The sequence below is a fragment of the Sprattus sprattus genome, assembly GCF_963457725.1.
Source record: "Sprattus sprattus genome assembly, chromosome: 13".
Lineage (NCBI taxonomy): Eukaryota > Metazoa > Chordata > Actinopteri > Clupeiformes > Clupeidae > Sprattus > Sprattus sprattus.
The window spans coordinates 25223193-25241622 of NC_137911.1; the positions used below are offsets into that span (position 1 = coordinate 25223193).

Here is an 18430-nt window from a genome sequence, read left to right on the forward strand (position 1 = left end):
GCATTTGAGTAGAGTCGCATATTAAAGCTTTGAGGGTGTGTACCTGCAAACAGGTGGGATGGTTCGGAAACGTGGGTGGTAACGTAGGCGTGAAGCGCTATTTAATGGGAGGAGTGCGCCTAATGATGTATTGCGGGGTATTTATTAAACTGTCTGGTGAGCGCACTTCTCTGATTTGCCGGCTAATTCTCCGCCTCATAAAAGCACGTCTTAACCAGGAAGCGCATTTCAGTTAAGCGATCCACAAGAATGAATGTCCGAGGTCATATGTGATGCCAACATGACCATAACTTACGTTGTAGTGGTCTGTCCATGACCACACAACGGTGATTTTGGAGAGGCCTGGCTACTTGGTAAATGTATTTGTTTCAGTGGGGATATATTGTAGTGAACCCATGTCCCTTGTAGAACGTATTAATCTCGCCATGTACACATATATATTGTTATAATAAACAGTTTATGCATTAATGCCACCAATAGCATATTATTTAAGATTGTGTTCTTTTAAACATCTCGCTGTAGGTGATGGCGGCCAAAACAACAATATAACCCATTGAATCAGGTTCAGTGATTGAGCGAACGTGAACCAATATATCTATCTCGCTATCTATTCGCTGAACCTTAGTTTTTTCTTCCTCGAATCTCCATGGTGGCAGTAACTTGCTGGCAAGTTCTCCAGTCTTTTAACGGTGCGCTAAATAATGATTGCCCAGCGCGTATCTGGCTTGATAAATATCACGGAAAATGCGGGGAAACACTGTGCGTTAATGTGCGCATGGCAAAGGCGCAGATTAAGATGCGTTGCAAATCAATTTTAGTAAATCAGGGCGGAGTAAGCACAGTTTGCCCAGCGCAGATCTGGCTTGATAAATACCACGGAAAATGCGCAAAAACACCGTGCGTTAATCTGCGAACGCAATTTTTTAATTAATGTTGTTAATTTCGTCAGTATAGGGTGTGAAACATTGATTACAATAGACGTGAAGCGAGATCCCCTCTCCTCATATGAACATGGCCATAGGCGTCTACTGAACAATTTTCTCCGACAAAGTCTCTCCTCCCGTTAGTCCAAACGACGAGCTTAATTACAACAGTCAGACAATTTAAACATTGACAACTGCGTAGCACTTCTGTGAACTAACTTATGTCAAATAATATCTCTACAGGTAGCATCTTAGGCTACAAGACCCCACATGACATCCATCAGATCCTTTGTCCATCTGACTGGTGCAATATATGCCACTTCCTCTCGGTAGGCTATTTCATATTTTAATTGTTTATTTTTTTTCATGCATATGAGGCAACCAGCTGGGAGTAAACCACATGGCAACACAGACAACATGTAGACAACAAACTCATGCCAACATAATGCATTTACTGTGATGCAGTTTCACATGTAATATGACATGGTTTGTAAAGCAACGTTTGAAATTGCAGTTGCAATACAACGAAGTTATTTTCAGGGGATCTAGTGAAGGTGGGGTCTGTTGTAAACGTGACCACGTTAAATATAGGCCTAAAGTGCTGGGGGAAAATCCTTTTGTATCCATAGTACGGCCCTTGGGGCTTTATAAAAAAATTGAAATGACATTTAAAATGAATTGTTCCTCACCCCTGTTGTAATCCCCTGCTATATTATAGTATATTTTAACAAAGTCCTTTACGTTCAGGAACAAAAACATTGCAGCTGAGTGGGGAAATCCAGAAACCTCCACCCTGAGGTGATCAAGCAGAGCCAGTGGACCTGTGACCATGAAAAGCCACATCTTGTTAACCTGGCTTAATTTGACTTATTGTCATATAGCCAGTGGACTGTTCTTTTATTTACTTGCGAATCAACGTCACACAAGGAAGGAATACTGCATGTTCCCTTTGTAAGACATTGGTTTCGAGATACTGTTTCTTTTTAATAATGTTCATTTATTGTATCTTGGAAATTATCTGAATAAAATCCAATAACAGTCATCACTGTCCGTGCCTTGCTTTATTCAGGGGTCACTTCTATTAAGGTTATGTGGCACCAGCCTGTCAAGGGCGTTTGGCCTTAAATATTTCACACAATCACTGAAGATTGCTAAGAAGAGGTTCAAGCAGGTGTCAGTGTGGAAGCCATGGACCTTAATGTCTCAGTAATTAAGGAGTTTCATCTACACCATTTCTCTGTCATGTCAATGTCTTGAGTTACTTGCTCAAACCCTGTTGGGTACACAGACCTCATATAATACAGGCGAAAAGGAAATCATACTCTGAGTACAAACCTTCACTGTCCTTGGCTGCCTTTTCTTTCCCTTTCGTGCTCTTTCAATGTGTGCTTCATTGGTGAACAGCATGTAGCATTTGCGGTGGTATCCTATTGCCATATTAGCTGGCAATTCCTGGTCTTATTCCAGATTTAAAGCCTCTGGGGCATTTCTGGCCACTTCCCTCTTTGCAGGGTTGCAGGTTCAGCCATGAATGGGCACACTGCAGGAACTTTGACCAACTTATATTTGAAAATTGTACTACTCACTTGACAAAATGAATTTATTTATTAAATGGGAACTTAATTTGCATTATCATACATTAGAAAGTCATTGACTTTTTAACCATAGAAAATGATTGGAAACGCAAAGATGAGGCAACATCACCTACTCCAAGACTTAAAGTAGAGAAAATGGTGTTTTAACATTCAGTAATAATGTATTACACATTATATATAATGTGCCTTATCTAAAATATGTCACTCCAGTTGCAATCTCCCCTCCAGACAGCGACACCCGAGGTTGCTTACGTCTTGTTCTCATTGAAACGCACGGTCTCAAATAGTTGCCCTGAAAATTCGCCCGATCAAAAAACAGAGACTTTACAACGATATGTTCGCCAAATGTGCACGAAACGAAGGTGGAAACAAAGCAAATACAGTTTGGTGTATTTTTATGAATCCATCCTTAAAAAATGGGCTTCACAGCTGGACGGTAAGTATTAAATGCACAATTCGGGGGTCCAGCCCATAGATATCTTAGATAAAGGCTAGATATCCTGCCTGCGTTTCTGGCCGACGGAGCCGAATGTCCGCACATTTCGGCCATTTTGAGGACAGTATAGCTCACTCCCCCTTAACATTGTGTTGGTAGTGGTACTTTTTAAGTAACCAGAACTTGCTCAATTTTCAACCGATTTTCAAACGGGTTGGTTTGTTATAAACGTAAGATATTTCTTATGGCACTTCATACTTATGAAGAATTATAAACATGGGTTTTCATATGAAAATAACATTGACAGGTCTCTGACAGGTCTCGTTTCAAGGGAGTGTTCAATAGAGCAGGTTGTACAAAATTCTGGCATCTTCATTGGCAATAGTCAGCAATTTCCTGTCGAAATCATAATGTAAGATGTTTAACAAACCAACCCGATTGGAAATCATGTGCAACTTCAGCTTTATTATGTGCAACTTAAGTTATATTGAAAAGAAAGAACAATTACTCGCCAATTGATGTAAAAAGACTGATACACAATAGCCGTGATACACAATTAAGCTGCACATTTCAACATGTTCAAGCATCCAGAATTATTACCAAGGTAATGACGATTGTAAATCAAGTCATATGTAAATCCGTCAAAATTTCCGCGAGATAAGAGTGTAAACGACTGTGAAGATCACTGACGTTACCTAACGTACCACTGATCCCTACCGGAAGCATACTGTCCTCAAAATGGCCTCCTGTGCGGACATTCAAGAGTCCGCCATAATCCATCTAGCCTTTATCTAAGATATCTATGGTCCAGCCCACCACCTAAAAACTAATTTACCTGCTCACTGTCAGAAGACCTGTGAGCTGAGAATGCAAAAATAATTGTACTATGCCTTTAACGGCGGCGCCATGTAACAATCCTTTATTTCATTGGTTACCCAAGATCAACCCATTTTGTTCAGTTATACGGAGTTGGGCATTTGGTTAAAACAAAGTTACTCCTTAGAGTTCAGGAGCTATAGGATCTCACATTTTAAAGCATGGAACTCAAAGAAACAGTGTTAAAGGCCTTTGAGCAAAACAGAAAAGCCGTGCTCTACACGATCGGGGCGGGTGTTGCACTACTTGGATTGGGTCTCGGATACAAGTACATACGGAAACCGAAAAAGTTAACTCAGGTTGGCGTTGTTTCACAGCTTATCCTTCACCCCCTAAAATCCGGGAAAGGACTACAAGTGGCTACAGCAGAATGTCTGCGAATGGGTCTGAAATATGGAGAACTCCGTGACCGGTGTGTTAACCAGTTTTGCAATTACAGTTTAAATCCAACAGGGATTTCAAAATAGCCACGAACACTTGTAAAACTTAATCTTAATCACGATGTCATTAAAACCATTTTCTGAATATTTTATAACAGCCAACTGATCCATCTAAATATTCATCCATATGAGTTTGTTTCAGTGAACAAAGGTGTGAGGTGATTGGTGTGCGTTAATGGTACTATTGGTATACCATTTAAGTTCCCCTGTTGATGTTATAGGCACTGGCTCGTAACCACCGAGGACGGACAGATGGTGACTGGGCGACAGGAGCCTCGCCTGGTGTTGTTGACAATGACGGCTGAGGGAGGTGACCTATGCCTTAACGCCCCTGATATGGAGGAACTAAGAGTTCCTCTGGGTCAGCCTCACAATAACATTATGAACTGTAGGTAAGGTTGGAGATTCATTTGTATTCACAGTGGCCATGAACCTGGTGTGTAAGATGAATATGTTGGTATTAGATTTAGAACAACATACTTCATAAACTAATGGAACACACAACCGAAGCTTGTAATCTCAGGTGATACATTAGCTAGAATCTATTAATCAGTGCCAAGTAAGAACGCTGCCAGAGGGTTAATATTCAGTCAGTGTCTCAGTTTCTTTATATTCCATGTAAAATAATCCCTTCTGATCTTTAGAGGAGTAATAGGCTACTGCATTACATTTCATATTTTCAGCTCAGGTGTGTTCATGTTTCATTGACCTGCTTGGATGTCTGCTGTTAAGGTTGTTAATTAGAGCATTTAAAAACAAAGCACTAAAAAACACATTATTTCAAGATGGCAAGAAGTATTGAGATGTATTAAGAGGTGTATGAAATACATAGGACTCTAGCTTGATGGCTGAAACGGCCTTGATTTCAATTGACCTCTTCAGCTCTCACAAGTCACACATCAGCAGATGCCAGATTGTCTTTCAGCAAAGACTAGCCTTTGCCATACATTTTTGATTTCAATAACAACATCTGAAGTTGTGAATGTGTTCCATCAGATGAATTTAGATGATTCAATTGAATATGTATTACATGTTTTGCATGTTTCGACGTTTTACGTTCTAGGCTTAATGAAATTTCTAGAATGGATGTGAGTTGGGTTCGCAAACAAAAATAACATATAGCTTGTCGTGGAATCTAAGTGAGCAAAACACTTTTTTTACAGACTCAAAATCACAAGGGGATCCAAATAAACAATAAACAATGATTACTTTTTAAGCTTGTCTGACAAATTCAGTTTAAAGGGGTTGCTTTACAATGCTATATATTCATCATATGTTTATATCTACTTATAGTCTCCAAATCACAGCTAACCTATGTGAAGAGCATCTCAAGCAGTAACCAGAATCAGGGGATTGAATGAATCAGGGTTCATTTTCTATCCTCCAGGGTGTTCAGCGCTGACATCCAAGGGAGAGACTGTGGGGACGAGGTATCTCGCTGGCTCACGCGTTACCTTGCTGCAGGCAAGACTTTCCGTATGGTCCACTACGAGCCAGAGATGAAGCCCAGGATGAGTGTGAAGATCGAGTCACCCTTCCCTGCAGATGAGGAGGTAGAGCCAAGCTTGAGCCCCCTTTTAACATCTTATAACTTATATAGGTTATTACTTCTGACTCCTTTCAAGTCGTAGCACTGTTATGGTACAAAGGTGGCTCCTGCGGTGGCACATTATCAGAGAGCACAGTGCGCTCTTTCTTTTATGGTGGAAAGTTAAACAATAATCACCTTTCCTTATCAAGTACAAAGTACTTTTTATTTTAAAGGTGCAGTGTGTAGGATTTAGTGTCATCTAGTGGTGAGGAGGCAGATTGCAACCAGCTGCATACCCTTCCCATACCCCTTTGTTTCCAAGTGTGTAGGAGAATATACGGTGTCCATCAGGTGCCAGTAGGTACTTCCAAATTTATATTATCTTCTACGACTGCATCAAGTAGCCATTGTGTGTCAAGTGATGAGTTTACTTGAGATAAATTGGATTTAGTTATTTTTATTTAGTCTGTAAAACTATGGGTCCATTAATTGTAAATTGTGAACATTGGCTATTTTAGTTGTTGGCTGACGTGAGCTTTAAATGTAACACTTATATTGGTAATAACTTTTAGCAGCTGTAGGCTGATCTTGGTAATGTCAAAGGATCTTTTGGGTCCAATTACCAAAGGTAAATTCTAGTTTGGGCGCATAAATGTAGAATGTCAATTCTGGTAGCAACATTGTCACAATTACTTTTGTTGGTAACTATGTCTATATCCAGATTATAGCTATAGCTATCAAACAACAAATTGCATTTAGATTGGTAGGCTAAATTTCCTGCAGGCAACTTCAACATTAATCTGAAAACATTTGTCCTTTATTAGCGATTCCATCTGTTAAAGGCCACAAAACTTAATTTCTTTGACAATGAGGATTCATGCTCCCTTCCATTTTCTTGTGCTAAATACGTGAAAACTTTGGGCTCTCAAACTTCACTACACAAAATGGTCAGCTAGCACCAGCAACCACTGACTCTTCTTAATTTTCCTTTGACTGTCACCTCCAAATTCAAGCTGCCACTTGAACAATGTAAATACATGAAAGCCAGTGAGAGAACCAGTGTAGTCCATTCTGGGTTACTGTAGAAACATGGCGACGCAACATGGCGGCCTACGTGGAAGATGACTTAACTTGCTTAGATGCTTAACTTGAAGACTGTATCGTCATTTCGATCTTCATACCATATTGCTATACTCATTTTCACCACCACCAGGTGGCATATCCTGACACTGCAGCCGTGATGCTGCTGTCTGAAGCGTCTGTGAAGGATCTGAGCAGCAGGCTGGATAAGGATGTCACTGTGTCTCGATTCCGTCCCAACATTGTTGTTACTGACTGTGAGGCCTTCTGTGAGGTATGGCACCCAGTGTACAATGAGGATGACACGTCATGTAATATTTTACCGATTAGGTGTTTAATGTTGTTAAAAGTGTAAGTCTTAGAGTATTACTGATTTAGTGTTTGATGTTGTTAAAAGTGTAAGTCTTAGAGTATTACTGATTTAGTGTTTGATGTTGTTAATAGTGTAAATGTTAGAACAAATTCTTGATTTTTTTTTTATTGCTGAGTGAAAATAGAATAAAAAAAACAAAAAATGTTTTCTGCATAATCTGCATTTTTTTTTTTTAGGATTCCTGGGATGAACTCCAGATTGGGAGTGTGAGGATAAAGCGGGTCATGGCATGTGGAAGGTAGCTTGAGTAGTAGTATGGCCTTTCTCTCATTTCTCAGCCACACTTCAAAGACTGTCTGCACTCATGACTAAACATGTGCACGTGCTCTGAAAACAGGTGCATTTTCACCACAGTGGACCCTGAAACTGGAATCATCAACAGGAAGGAGCCGTTGGACACACTCAAAAGGTAAACAAGAGAGGCATGTGCCTGTAGTATATTTTGTGCATGTCATGACACCTACTGTATGTGTAAAAGCATCCTGGTGGTGGGTCACCATTGGCCACAGATGAATCCCATAGTTAGTGACATGAGTTACTGTGCTGTCGCACAGAAGTTTTGCCTGTTTTAGGCAAAGTAAGTTAAAGAACCTTCTGGACTAATTTGTTTTGTAGAGCCAAATAATGTTTTCAGGAATATGTTTGCTGGGATACCTTACTGGCTAAAATGCTTCAAGAATCCCTTGTTGTCACACTCTCTGATGGAAAATATACTATACTACTGTTTTTTTCAGCTTAATGATAGAAAGAGTGGCATTCACACATCATTTTTTTTTCATCTCCAGTTACCGTCAGTGCGACCCCTCACAGAAGAATATATATAAAACAGCACCTCTGTTTGGACAGTACTACATCGTCAAACAGACTGGGATCCTTCATGTTGGCGAGCCTGTCTACAAGATAAGCTACTAAAATAATCATAAATGTGTACACTATTAGATTAGTCCTACTTTGAACATGTCAGTGTCAATAGTAATCATGTGCCTTGTGTTTTCACTTACTGTATGACTTATTGACTCTGATGACCTGATGAGGGTGATTTAATTTAGTTTAATCAAGTTGTTCACTAATGACCACTCTGTCTAAGAGTTTTCATGGGTACTAGCACATTGTAGAGCATGCTATCATTTTCTTTCTTGCAAAGAGAAAGAACATAAACTAAATTATTTCCCACAGCAAGTTAGTTGCTGATTACTTGATTGTGTTATCCAAGGGCACAATGCATTTTCCTCTGTAATGTATTTTTGGGTGAGCTTCATCTAAATAAAGGGACAGTTCAACCCTAAACTATTAATCCCTCAGTTACTAGATACCCATAACATCTCACTATCTGTAAGATGTCCTCTGAATGAATCTAATGGCCAAAATTAAACTCTTTTGCTTAAAACCTTTCCCATTCATTAGGAATGACTATACTCTAGATGAAATGTATTCTATTTTCACTCAGCAATAAAAAAAAAAATCAAGAAATTGTTCTAACATTTACACTATTAACAACATCAAACACTAAATCAGTAATACTCTAAGACTTACACTTTTAACAACTTTAAACACCTAATCGGTAAAATATTATATGACGTGTCATCCTCAGTGTACACTGGGTGCCATACCTCACAGAAGGCCTCATCTAGACTATACTCTAGATTGCCGTACTGCTGACGGCAGAGAGTGAGGGATTTAAATTGAATTTAAGCAGCTATAGGGAGCCAGTATAGGGTGACCAGCATAGGAGTTACATGTGTCCTCTTTGGTTGATCAAAGACCAAGGCTATGTCCCAACATGACAAAGACTATGTCAATTACAGAAATCCTGGTGCAATTAAAAACCATTAAGACAACACAATCTAAACAGAGATCTACTTATTTTCTCCTGAGTTTAGTCCTAGACAGCAATGAGATGAAAAGGGAGATTAAAGCTTAAATCCCCTGCTCCTCAGATTTCTATATGGACCAAATTTCTCCTTTGGTGTTACAGGAGAGATCTTGACAGGGTCACAAATCATGCTCTATTTTTACCAAATATTTAATATAATTTATCATTTTTCAATATAACCTCCTCTGTTTCTCTCTCAGGCCATCCTTGAGGTTGGGCATGAGGCACACATTTTCACAATTAAGTGCATTTAACTAGCCTATGACAAGAAGACTGTTCAAAGAGGTTTTGGAGAAGGGTAGCTAGAGGATCTTTTTGTCAATTATGGTGGATACAATAAAAAGCCTCATCTCATTTCTGTCTCAAACTGTTTCTCCTAAGGACTAATATCTCACATTAAACAACAATGAGATCACATTAACGTTTCCTGAGCTATCAAACTCTGTGAAAACTAAAATTATCCTGTGGGAAGACACAGATGTTTTTAATTGAAATCGCATCGCTTTTTCACAAGTATATATTTTCTCCGCACTGCAAGTGACGTCATTACAGTTTCCCCAAGGGCCACCCTGAAGTTGGACCTCTACACAGTCTTCTCCTCCCACGTCATTTGGTTCACCCTCATCCCAGGACCTGAAATTAGACAGGTATATGCTGTTTATTTCATGTTTTGTTAGGCTGCTTATGCTTAAGGTTTCAGAATAAAAAATGTAAATGAAATTACACAACATGACTGGAGATCTTAACAGTATACAGCAATTCAATATCTTTGAGGAGTGAGTTCCAGTGATCTTACCCTGCATTACCCAGGACTTTGCCATCTACCCATTTCCAGGCTCCCTCTGTCTTCACAGCACCAATCCAAACTCTCTTCTTAAATCCTGAGATGAATTTCTGCCATGAACATGTAAACAAACAGACAGGTCCAACACTAATCTGTTGTCATTCAGGTAAGGTCATACATGTGGTTCTTAGCTGATACGTTTTCTACACAACAGAACTGTGCTCCTATGGTCTTTTGAGTATCTCTCTCAAATACTCAAATATCTCTCTTTTCTATTTCCCCTCTGTGTATTTTCGTGGATCCATGCAGTGCTGTCTGCTGTCACTCCAGGTTTTCAGGCAGGTTGAAATGTAGTAACAACTGGAATCGGAGCACCTCCTACCTTGAGGTGTCAAAGTTTCATTATCATGTTGAAGCAAAAAGTGATATTTATATTCATTGCAATTCTCACTTTGTACTCTCATATTTAAGATTCGCAAATTCATCCACCCTGAGGATCTCCTGCCAAGGAATTAAAAAAAAATGCTCTTTGCTAGGTTTATTGCATTGTATTGAATTCATGGTATTAGGTGATTTTAAGTACTTAGAGCACAACACAGTCTTTATCACTCAACAACATGAACAACAATCATGCATTCAATATGCATCTCAGCATAGCAGTAAGGTCACAATGTGATGAGGACGTAAATTACTTAACGGTTTAATGGTAGTTATGTCGAGGAGGGATAGATTTTGAACATTGGCCAAAACTAATTGACCTGCTCACTGTCAGAAGACCAGTGTGCTGACAATGCAAAATAATTGTAGGCTACTATGCCTTTAACGGCGGCATGTAGCAATCCTTTATTTCATTGGTTACCCAAGACCAACCTATTTTGTTCAGTTATACGGAGTTGGGCATTCGGTAATAAAAGTTACTCCTTCGTGTTCAGGAGTTATAGGATCTCACATTTTAAAGCATGGAACTTAAAGAAACAGTTTTAAAAGCGTTTGAGCAAAACAGAAAAGCCGTGCTCTACACGATCGGGGCGGGTGTTGCACTGCTTGGATTGGGGCTCGGGTACAAGTACATACGGAAACCGAAAAAGTTAACTCAGGTTGGCGTTGTTTCACAGCTTGTCCTTTACCCCCTAAAATCCGGGAAAGGACTGCAGGTGGCTACAGCCGAATGTCTGCGAATGGGTCTGAAATATGGAAAACTCCGTGACCGGTGTGTTAACCAGTCTTGCATTCACAGTTTAAATCGAACAGTGATTTAAAAATAGCCACAAACACTTGTACAACTTAATCTTAATCACGATGTCATTAAAATCATTTTCTAAATATTTTCAGTCAATTAAACCATCTAAATATTCATCCATCCATACGAGTTTGTTTTGGGTGAACAACGATGTGAGGTGATTGGTGTGCGTTAAGGGTATACCAAAGTGTCCCTGTTGATGTTGTAGACACTGGGTCGTAACCACCGAGGACGGACGGATGGTGACTGGGCTACAGCAGCCTCGCCTGGTGTTGGTGACAATGACGGCTGAGGGAGGTGACCTATGCCTTAACGCCCCTGATATGGAGGAACTAAGAGTTCAGACTAACAATAACATTATTAACTGTAGGTAAGGTTGGAGATTCATTTGTCTTCACAGTGGCCATGAACCTGGTGTGTAAGATGAATATGTTGGTGTTAGATTTAGAACAACATCTTCATGAACTAATGGAACACACAACCTAAGATTAGTAATCTCAGGTGATAGATTAGCTAGAATCTATCAATCAGACGGTTAATATTCAGTCAGTGTCTCAGTTTCTTTATATTCCATGTAAAATAATCCCTTCTGATCTTTAGAGGAGTAATAGGCTACTACATTACATTTCATAGTTTCAGCTCAGCTGTGTTCATGTTTCAATGACCTGCTTGGATGTCTGCTGTTAAGGTTGTTAATAAGAGCATTTTCTCTACGTCTGCTTAAAAACAAAGCACTAAAAAAATATATAATTTCAAGATGGTAAGATGTATTAAGAGGTGGATCAAATAGCCTATATATATGACTCTAGCTTGATGGCTGAAACCGCCTTGATTTAAATTGACCTCTTCAGCTCTCACAAGTCAAACAGCAACAGATGCCAGATTGTCTTTCAGCAAAGACTAGCCTTAGCCATACATTTTTGATTTCAGTATCAACCTCTGACGTTGTGAATGTGTTCTATCAGACGAATTAAGATGATTAAATTGAATATTTATCACACGTTGTACATGTTTGGACGTTTTGCCTTAATGAAATGTCTAGAATGGATGTGAGTTGGGTTACATTGATCGCAACAAAAATAACGTATAGTATAATAACTGATTTTCATGGAATCTAAGTGAGCAAAACGCTTTTTTTACAGACTCAAAATCACACATCCTGATTAACAGAATAACAATGTAGGGCATTGAAAAACATGTCTGACAAGGTGATCCAAATATACAATAAACAATGATTACATTTTAAGCTTGTCTGACAAATTCAGTTTAAAGGGGTTGCTTGACAATGCAATTGATCGGCTTAAACCAAAACATTCGACAAATAACTTCTGCCTGCATAGTGCTTTTCACCCCACCTTTAGCGCTGGCTCTGCAGCATGTCCATTGTAGTCCAACACTGTGTGTGCGTGTGTGAATGTGTGTGTGTGTGTGTGTGTGTGTGTGAATGTGTGTGTTTGTGTGTGTGCATGTGTGTTTACGCCAGCTGTTTACGCCGTCAAACTAAAGGGCCCATGATGTCCTTTCAAAATCACTCAAAATCTCTTTTGCCTCACCTAACATCAATTAAGAGCCAGGTCTGATGCAGCTAAAATATGATTGGGTCAGTTTAAGAGATTAAGTGTGAACACAGCCTCCACTACAGTTTTAATATATTCTCCATAACTAATATTACCTGACGCAAAATGCTCATCTACCTCAATTTGGAAAATTGCAGATGTCTGGACGTTTTTTTTATCTACTTATAGTCTCAATTCAATTCAATTCAATTTTATTTATATAGCGCCATAACAATACAATTGCCTCCAGGCGCTTAACAGAGCCCAGAGCCTAATACCCCTTAGTGCATGCACAATGGCAACAGGGGCAAGAAAAAAACTCCCTGTTAGGCAGGAAGAAACCTTAAGCAGAACCACGGCACATAAGGGGGGAACCAACTGTTTGAGGTCGGTCGGGTGGAGTTAGGAAGGTGGGAAGGGGGAGGGAAACAACAGGGGTTGGACACAGCTAGGATTTGGTCGCTGGACATAGTATGTATACAGACATCCGATGGTAAATACATGATACAGGCAAGACCAGTTTACTGTACTCATAGGGTTACTGTTACAGGGGTAAGGGATGTAGGGGAGACAGAGAAACATTTCAGTGGTGGCAATAATGTATATGTGACAGTCGCAACACGCGCCATATGCTGTACACAGGAAGCGACAAATCAATCAACCCAAACCACACTCAAAAAGAAGCTATCAGCACACTTTCTTTTTTCGAGCTAGCACATGAGTGATTGAGTCGGCTCCTGGCCACGGTACAACATACGCTGTCTATAGCCCAGTTTTGTTGGTGAGGGGGGTATTGCATGTCTTTACATGTGTTTTAGTTTTACTGGCATTGAGCATTTTGTTTGGTTTGGTATATGTGGAGATGTTAGTCGTAGGCTTTGTTAGGGTTGCAGGGCAGAGTGCCCATTTGGCTGGGGATAGTCGCAACACGCGCCGTATGCTGAACGACATGCCGTAGAACATTATTTGTGTTCGGATATGTCTGGGTGGCTGGCATAGCAGGTGATGGGTTTGTCGATGCAATTACTTTTGGCTATAGGATGCACGAAGAGGAATGTCTTTAGCCTTGATTTGAATATAGGCACGGTGTCTGCATCTCGGATGGAGGCAGGGAGATTGTTACAGAGGAGGGGGGCTCGGTAGCTAAAGGCTCTGCCTCCTATTGTGGGTTTTGATATTCTTTGAATTACCAGGAGGCCTGCACTCTGGGAACGGCGCAGCCTTCAAGGGCAATAAGGGACGACTAATTCCTTGAGGTAGTTTGGAGCCAGGTCGTTTAGGGCTTTATATGTTAGCAGGAGTACTTTGAAATCGATTCTACTTTTGACGGGAAGCCAATGCAAAGAGGCGAGTACCGGTGAGATGTGTTCATATTTTTAAGTTCTGGTGAGTGTGCGAGCAGCAGCATTCTGTATAAGTTGGAGGCTCTTTATTGTGTTGATGCTGCATCCGGACAGGAGAGCAGCGGGAAATAATTAATGCGTGGATTAGTTTTTCTGCATCTTCTTGGAGGGATAGGACCTTTCTAATTTTGGCAATATTGCGTAAATGAAAACATGATGTCTTTGAGATCTGTTTTAAGTGTGAGTCAAGTAGGAGGTCTTGGTTGAAAGTTACACCAAGGTTTTTGATGTTAGTGTTGGGTGTTGGGAAGCCATTGAGTGTGGGTAGATAGTGTAGTTCTCAGTTGATCGGGGCCTACAAGCATAACCTCAGTCTTATCAGAGTTGAGGAGCAGGAAGTTGTTAGCAATCCAAGATTTAACATCATGGAGGCAAGCTTCTATTTTGGTAAGATGTACAATTTCATCAGGTCTCCTATTACAGCTAACCTATGTATCTTATGTTTGTATCTTCTCATTGTCTCCTATTCACAGCTAACTTATGTATCTTTTGTTTGTATCTACTTATAGTCTCCAAATCACAGCTAACCTACTGTATGTATCTCATGTTTGTATCTATTTTTATTGTCCTATTCACAGCTAACCTATGTGAAGAGCATCTCAAGCAGTAACCAGAATCAGGGGATTGAATGAATCAGGGGCTCCTTTTCTATCCTGCAGGGTGTTCAGCGCTGACATCCAAGGGAGAGACTGTGGGGACGAGGTATCTCTCTGGCTCACGCGTTACCTTGCTGCAGGCAAGACTTTCCGTATGGTCCACTACGAGCCAGAGATGAAGCCCAGGAAGCGTGTGAAGGTAGAGTCACCCTTTCCTGCCAAGCTTGAGCCCCCTTTATATAAGTTATCACTTCTGACTCCTTTCAAGTCGTAGCACTGTAATGGTACAAAGGTGGCTCCTACGGTGGCAGAGAGCACAATGTGTTCTTTCTTTTATGGTGTAAAGTTAAAGCCCCAGTATGCAACAATTATACTTCAGGATTAGGGTTAGAATAAGCAGTTTAACCTTAAAATAACAGCTTAAAAAAAATTGGGGCGCTACAATGACTTTTAATATGGAGAATCGCCTTCGTGCCATTGCCATACCAGGGTCCATAGGCATATAACTGCGGTGGCACTTTATCAGAGAGCACAGTGTGCTCTTTCTTTCATCGTGTAAAGTTAATCAATAATCAGCTTTCCTTATCAAGTACAAAGTACTTTTTTATTTAAAGGTGCGGTGTGCAGGATTTAGTGTCATCTAGTGGTGAGGTGGCAGATTGCAGCCAGCTGAATACCCATTGGCTATCTTAGTTGTTGGCTGACATGAGCTTTAAATGTTACACTTAGATTGGCAATAACTGGATTGGCTGATCTTGGTAATGTCAAAGGATCTTTTGGGTCCAATAACCAAAGGTAAATTCTAGTTTTGGCGCATAAATGTAGAATGTCAATTCTGGTAGCAACATTGTCACAATTACTTTTGTTGGTAACTTTGTCTATATCCAGATTATATAGCTATCAAACAACAAATTGCATTTAGATTGGAAAGCAAAATTTCCAGAAAGCAGGTAACTTCTTATATATTTATACTAAATTGCTATACTCATTTTCACCACATATTTTAGATTTAGATTGTTATATGCTATATGTTTCATCTGAATGACACTGATTGATGCAGGTGGCATACCCTGGCGGTGCAGCCGTGATGCTGCTGTCTGAAGCGTCTGTGAAGGATCTGAGCAGCAGGCTGGATAAGGATGTCACTGTGTCTCGATTCCGTCCCAACATTGTTGTTACTGACTGTGAGGCCTTCTGTGAGGTATGGCACCCAGTGTACACTGAGGATGACACGTCATGTATTATTTTACCGATTAGGTGTTTAAAGTTGTTAAAAGTGTAAGTCTTAGAGTATTACTGATTTAGTGTTGGATGTTTTTAAAAGTGTAAATGTTTTATTTTTTTTATTGCTGAGTGAAAATAAAATACAAAAAAAAATATTTTTTCTGCATAATCACCATACTTTTTTTTTTTAAGGATTCCTGGGATGAACTCCAGATTGGGAGTGTGAGGATAAAGCGGACCATGGCATGTGGAAGGTAGCTTGAGTAGTAGTATGGCCTTTCTCTCATTTCTGAGCCACAGTTCAAAGACTGTCTGCACTCATGACTAAACATGTGCACGTGCTCTGAAAACAGGTGCATTTTCACCACAGTGGACCCTGAAACTGGAATCATGACCAGGAAGGAGCCGTTGGACACACTCAAAAGGTAAACTAAACTAGACTAGAGAGGCATGCGCCTAGAGTGAAGTGTATATTTTGTGCGTGTCATGACACCCACTGTATGTGTAAAAGCATCCTGGTGGTGGCCACAGATGAAGCCCATAGTTAGTGACATGAGTTACTGTGCAGTTTTGCCTGTTTTAGGCAAAGTAAGTTAAAGACCCTTCTGGACTAATTTGTTTTTTAGAGCCAAAGAATGTTTTCAGGAATATGTTTGCTGGGATGCCTTACTGGCTAAAATGCTTTAAGAATCCCTTGTTGTCACTCTCTCTGATGGAAAATATACTATACTACTGTATTTAGCTTTTTCAGCTTAATGATAGAAAGGAGTGGCATTCACACATCATGTTTTTTCTTATTTTTTTTTCCATCTCCAGTTACCGTCAGTGCGACCCATCACAGAAGAGTATATATAAAACAGCACCTCTGTTTGGACAGTACTACATTGTCAAACAGACTGGGATCCTTCATGTTGGCGAGCCTGTCTACAAGATAAGCTACTAAATGAATCATAAATGTGTGCACTATTAGATTAGTCCTACTTTGAACATGTCAGTGTCAATGGTTATCATGTGCCTTGTGTTTTCACTTACAGCGGGTAAAATAAGTATTGAACACGTCACCATTTTTCTCAGTAAATACAGCCGCGGAAAAAATTAAGAGACCACTTCAAAATTATCAGTTTCTCTGGTTTTACTATTTATTGGTATGTGTTAAAGTAAAATGTACATTTTAGTTTTATTCTATAACCTACTGGCAACATTCCTACCAAATTTCAAATAAAAATATTGTCATTTAGATCATTTATTTGCAGAAAAATGACAATGGGTCAAAATAGCAAAAAATATGCAGTGTCTTCAGATCTCGAATAATGCAAAGAAAACAAGCTCATATTCATTTTTAAACTACACAATACTAATGCTTTAACTTAGGAAGAGTTCAGAAATCAATATTTGGTGGAATAACCTTGATTTAAAATCACAACTTTCATGTGTCTTGGCATGCTCTCCACCAGTCTTTCACATTGCCGTTGGGTGACTTTATGCTACTCCTGGCGCAAGAATTCAAGCAGCTCGGCTTCTTTTCATGGCTTGTGACCATCCATCTTCCTCTTGATCACATTTCAGAGTTTTTTTTATGGGATTCAGGTCTCGAAATTGGGCTGGCCATGACAGGGTCCTGATCTGGTGATACTCCATCCACACCTTTACTGGCCTGGCTGTGTGGCATGGAGCATTGCCCTGCTGGAAAAAACACTTCTCAGAGTTGGGGAACATTGTCAGAGCAAAAGGAAGCAAGTTTTTCTTCGGGGACAACGTTGTACTTTGCCTGGCTGAGGTTTGTAAAAGACCATAAGGATTGAACCAAAGCGGACTGGAAGGTCTCCTAGTTCGTCTTCTCTGATGAGTCCAATTTTCAGCTTTGCCCAACACATGGTCGTCTGATGGTTAGACGGAGACCTGGAGAGGCCTATAAGCCACAGAGTCTTGCACCTACTGTGAAATTGGACTTATCAGAGAAGACGAACTAGCTAACGTTAACATTTATTAGCCAGCTGTGCTGAAATCTGTTGTTGCTCTGATTCTTGGTTGTTAACTTGCTGTGTTTAGTTTAGATGCCTTCTAAGTATTTTCCGTTTCTTGTGTATAATTGTTGCCTGTCATCAATAAAGTAGCAAGACTAGCTACCTGCTCGTGAAATCTAAACTGTTTGAATGTTTATATAATTGTCCCTGTGGCTCACTTTCTTTCTTTGACCATAAAGTCAGGGGATAGCGCGAACGCAGTCCCCAACTACCACAAATTATGCAGTCGAGATTTCTGCATTTGAGAAATTCGCTCGGGTCAGCAACGGCCGGTTGTGCAATGGCCGAGCCTCGCCAAGGGTGAACCGCCTTCTTGATCACGGTATCTCCCCTGCCAGGTAAGTATGAGTTGTTCTAGATAAGCGAGAGTACCACACTAAATGCCATACATTTCACCCAGATGGTGGTACAATGACTGTTTTACCGCTTGAAGTGTTTAGTTGTACGTATATTCACAAGCACTTAATGGATGTTAT

At 40.0% G+C, this 18430-nt stretch overlaps 1 protein-coding gene across 1 annotated transcript; it reads left to right on the forward strand.

Annotated features, from left to right (window-relative positions):
* Nucleotides 1-3831: 3831 nt before the first annotated feature.
* marc1 (mitochondrial amidoxime reducing component 1) lies at nucleotides 3832-16873 on the forward strand (the record flags this gene model as incomplete). Its single annotated transcript, XM_080850253.1, has 13 exons — nucleotides 3832-4242; nucleotides 4492-4662; nucleotides 5658-5823; nucleotides 7015-7155; nucleotides 7431-7492; nucleotides 7592-7663; nucleotides 8040-8158; nucleotides 9230-9245; nucleotides 14770-14932; nucleotides 15767-15907; nucleotides 16123-16184; nucleotides 16284-16355; nucleotides 16747-16873. Exons 1-13 carry the CDS (start codon nucleotides 3992-3994, stop codon nucleotides 16871-16873), a joined length of 1563 nt encoding a protein of 520 aa, XP_080706379.1. The 5' UTR covers nucleotides 3832-3991.
* Between the last annotated feature and the right edge of the window lie 1557 nt (nucleotides 16874-18430).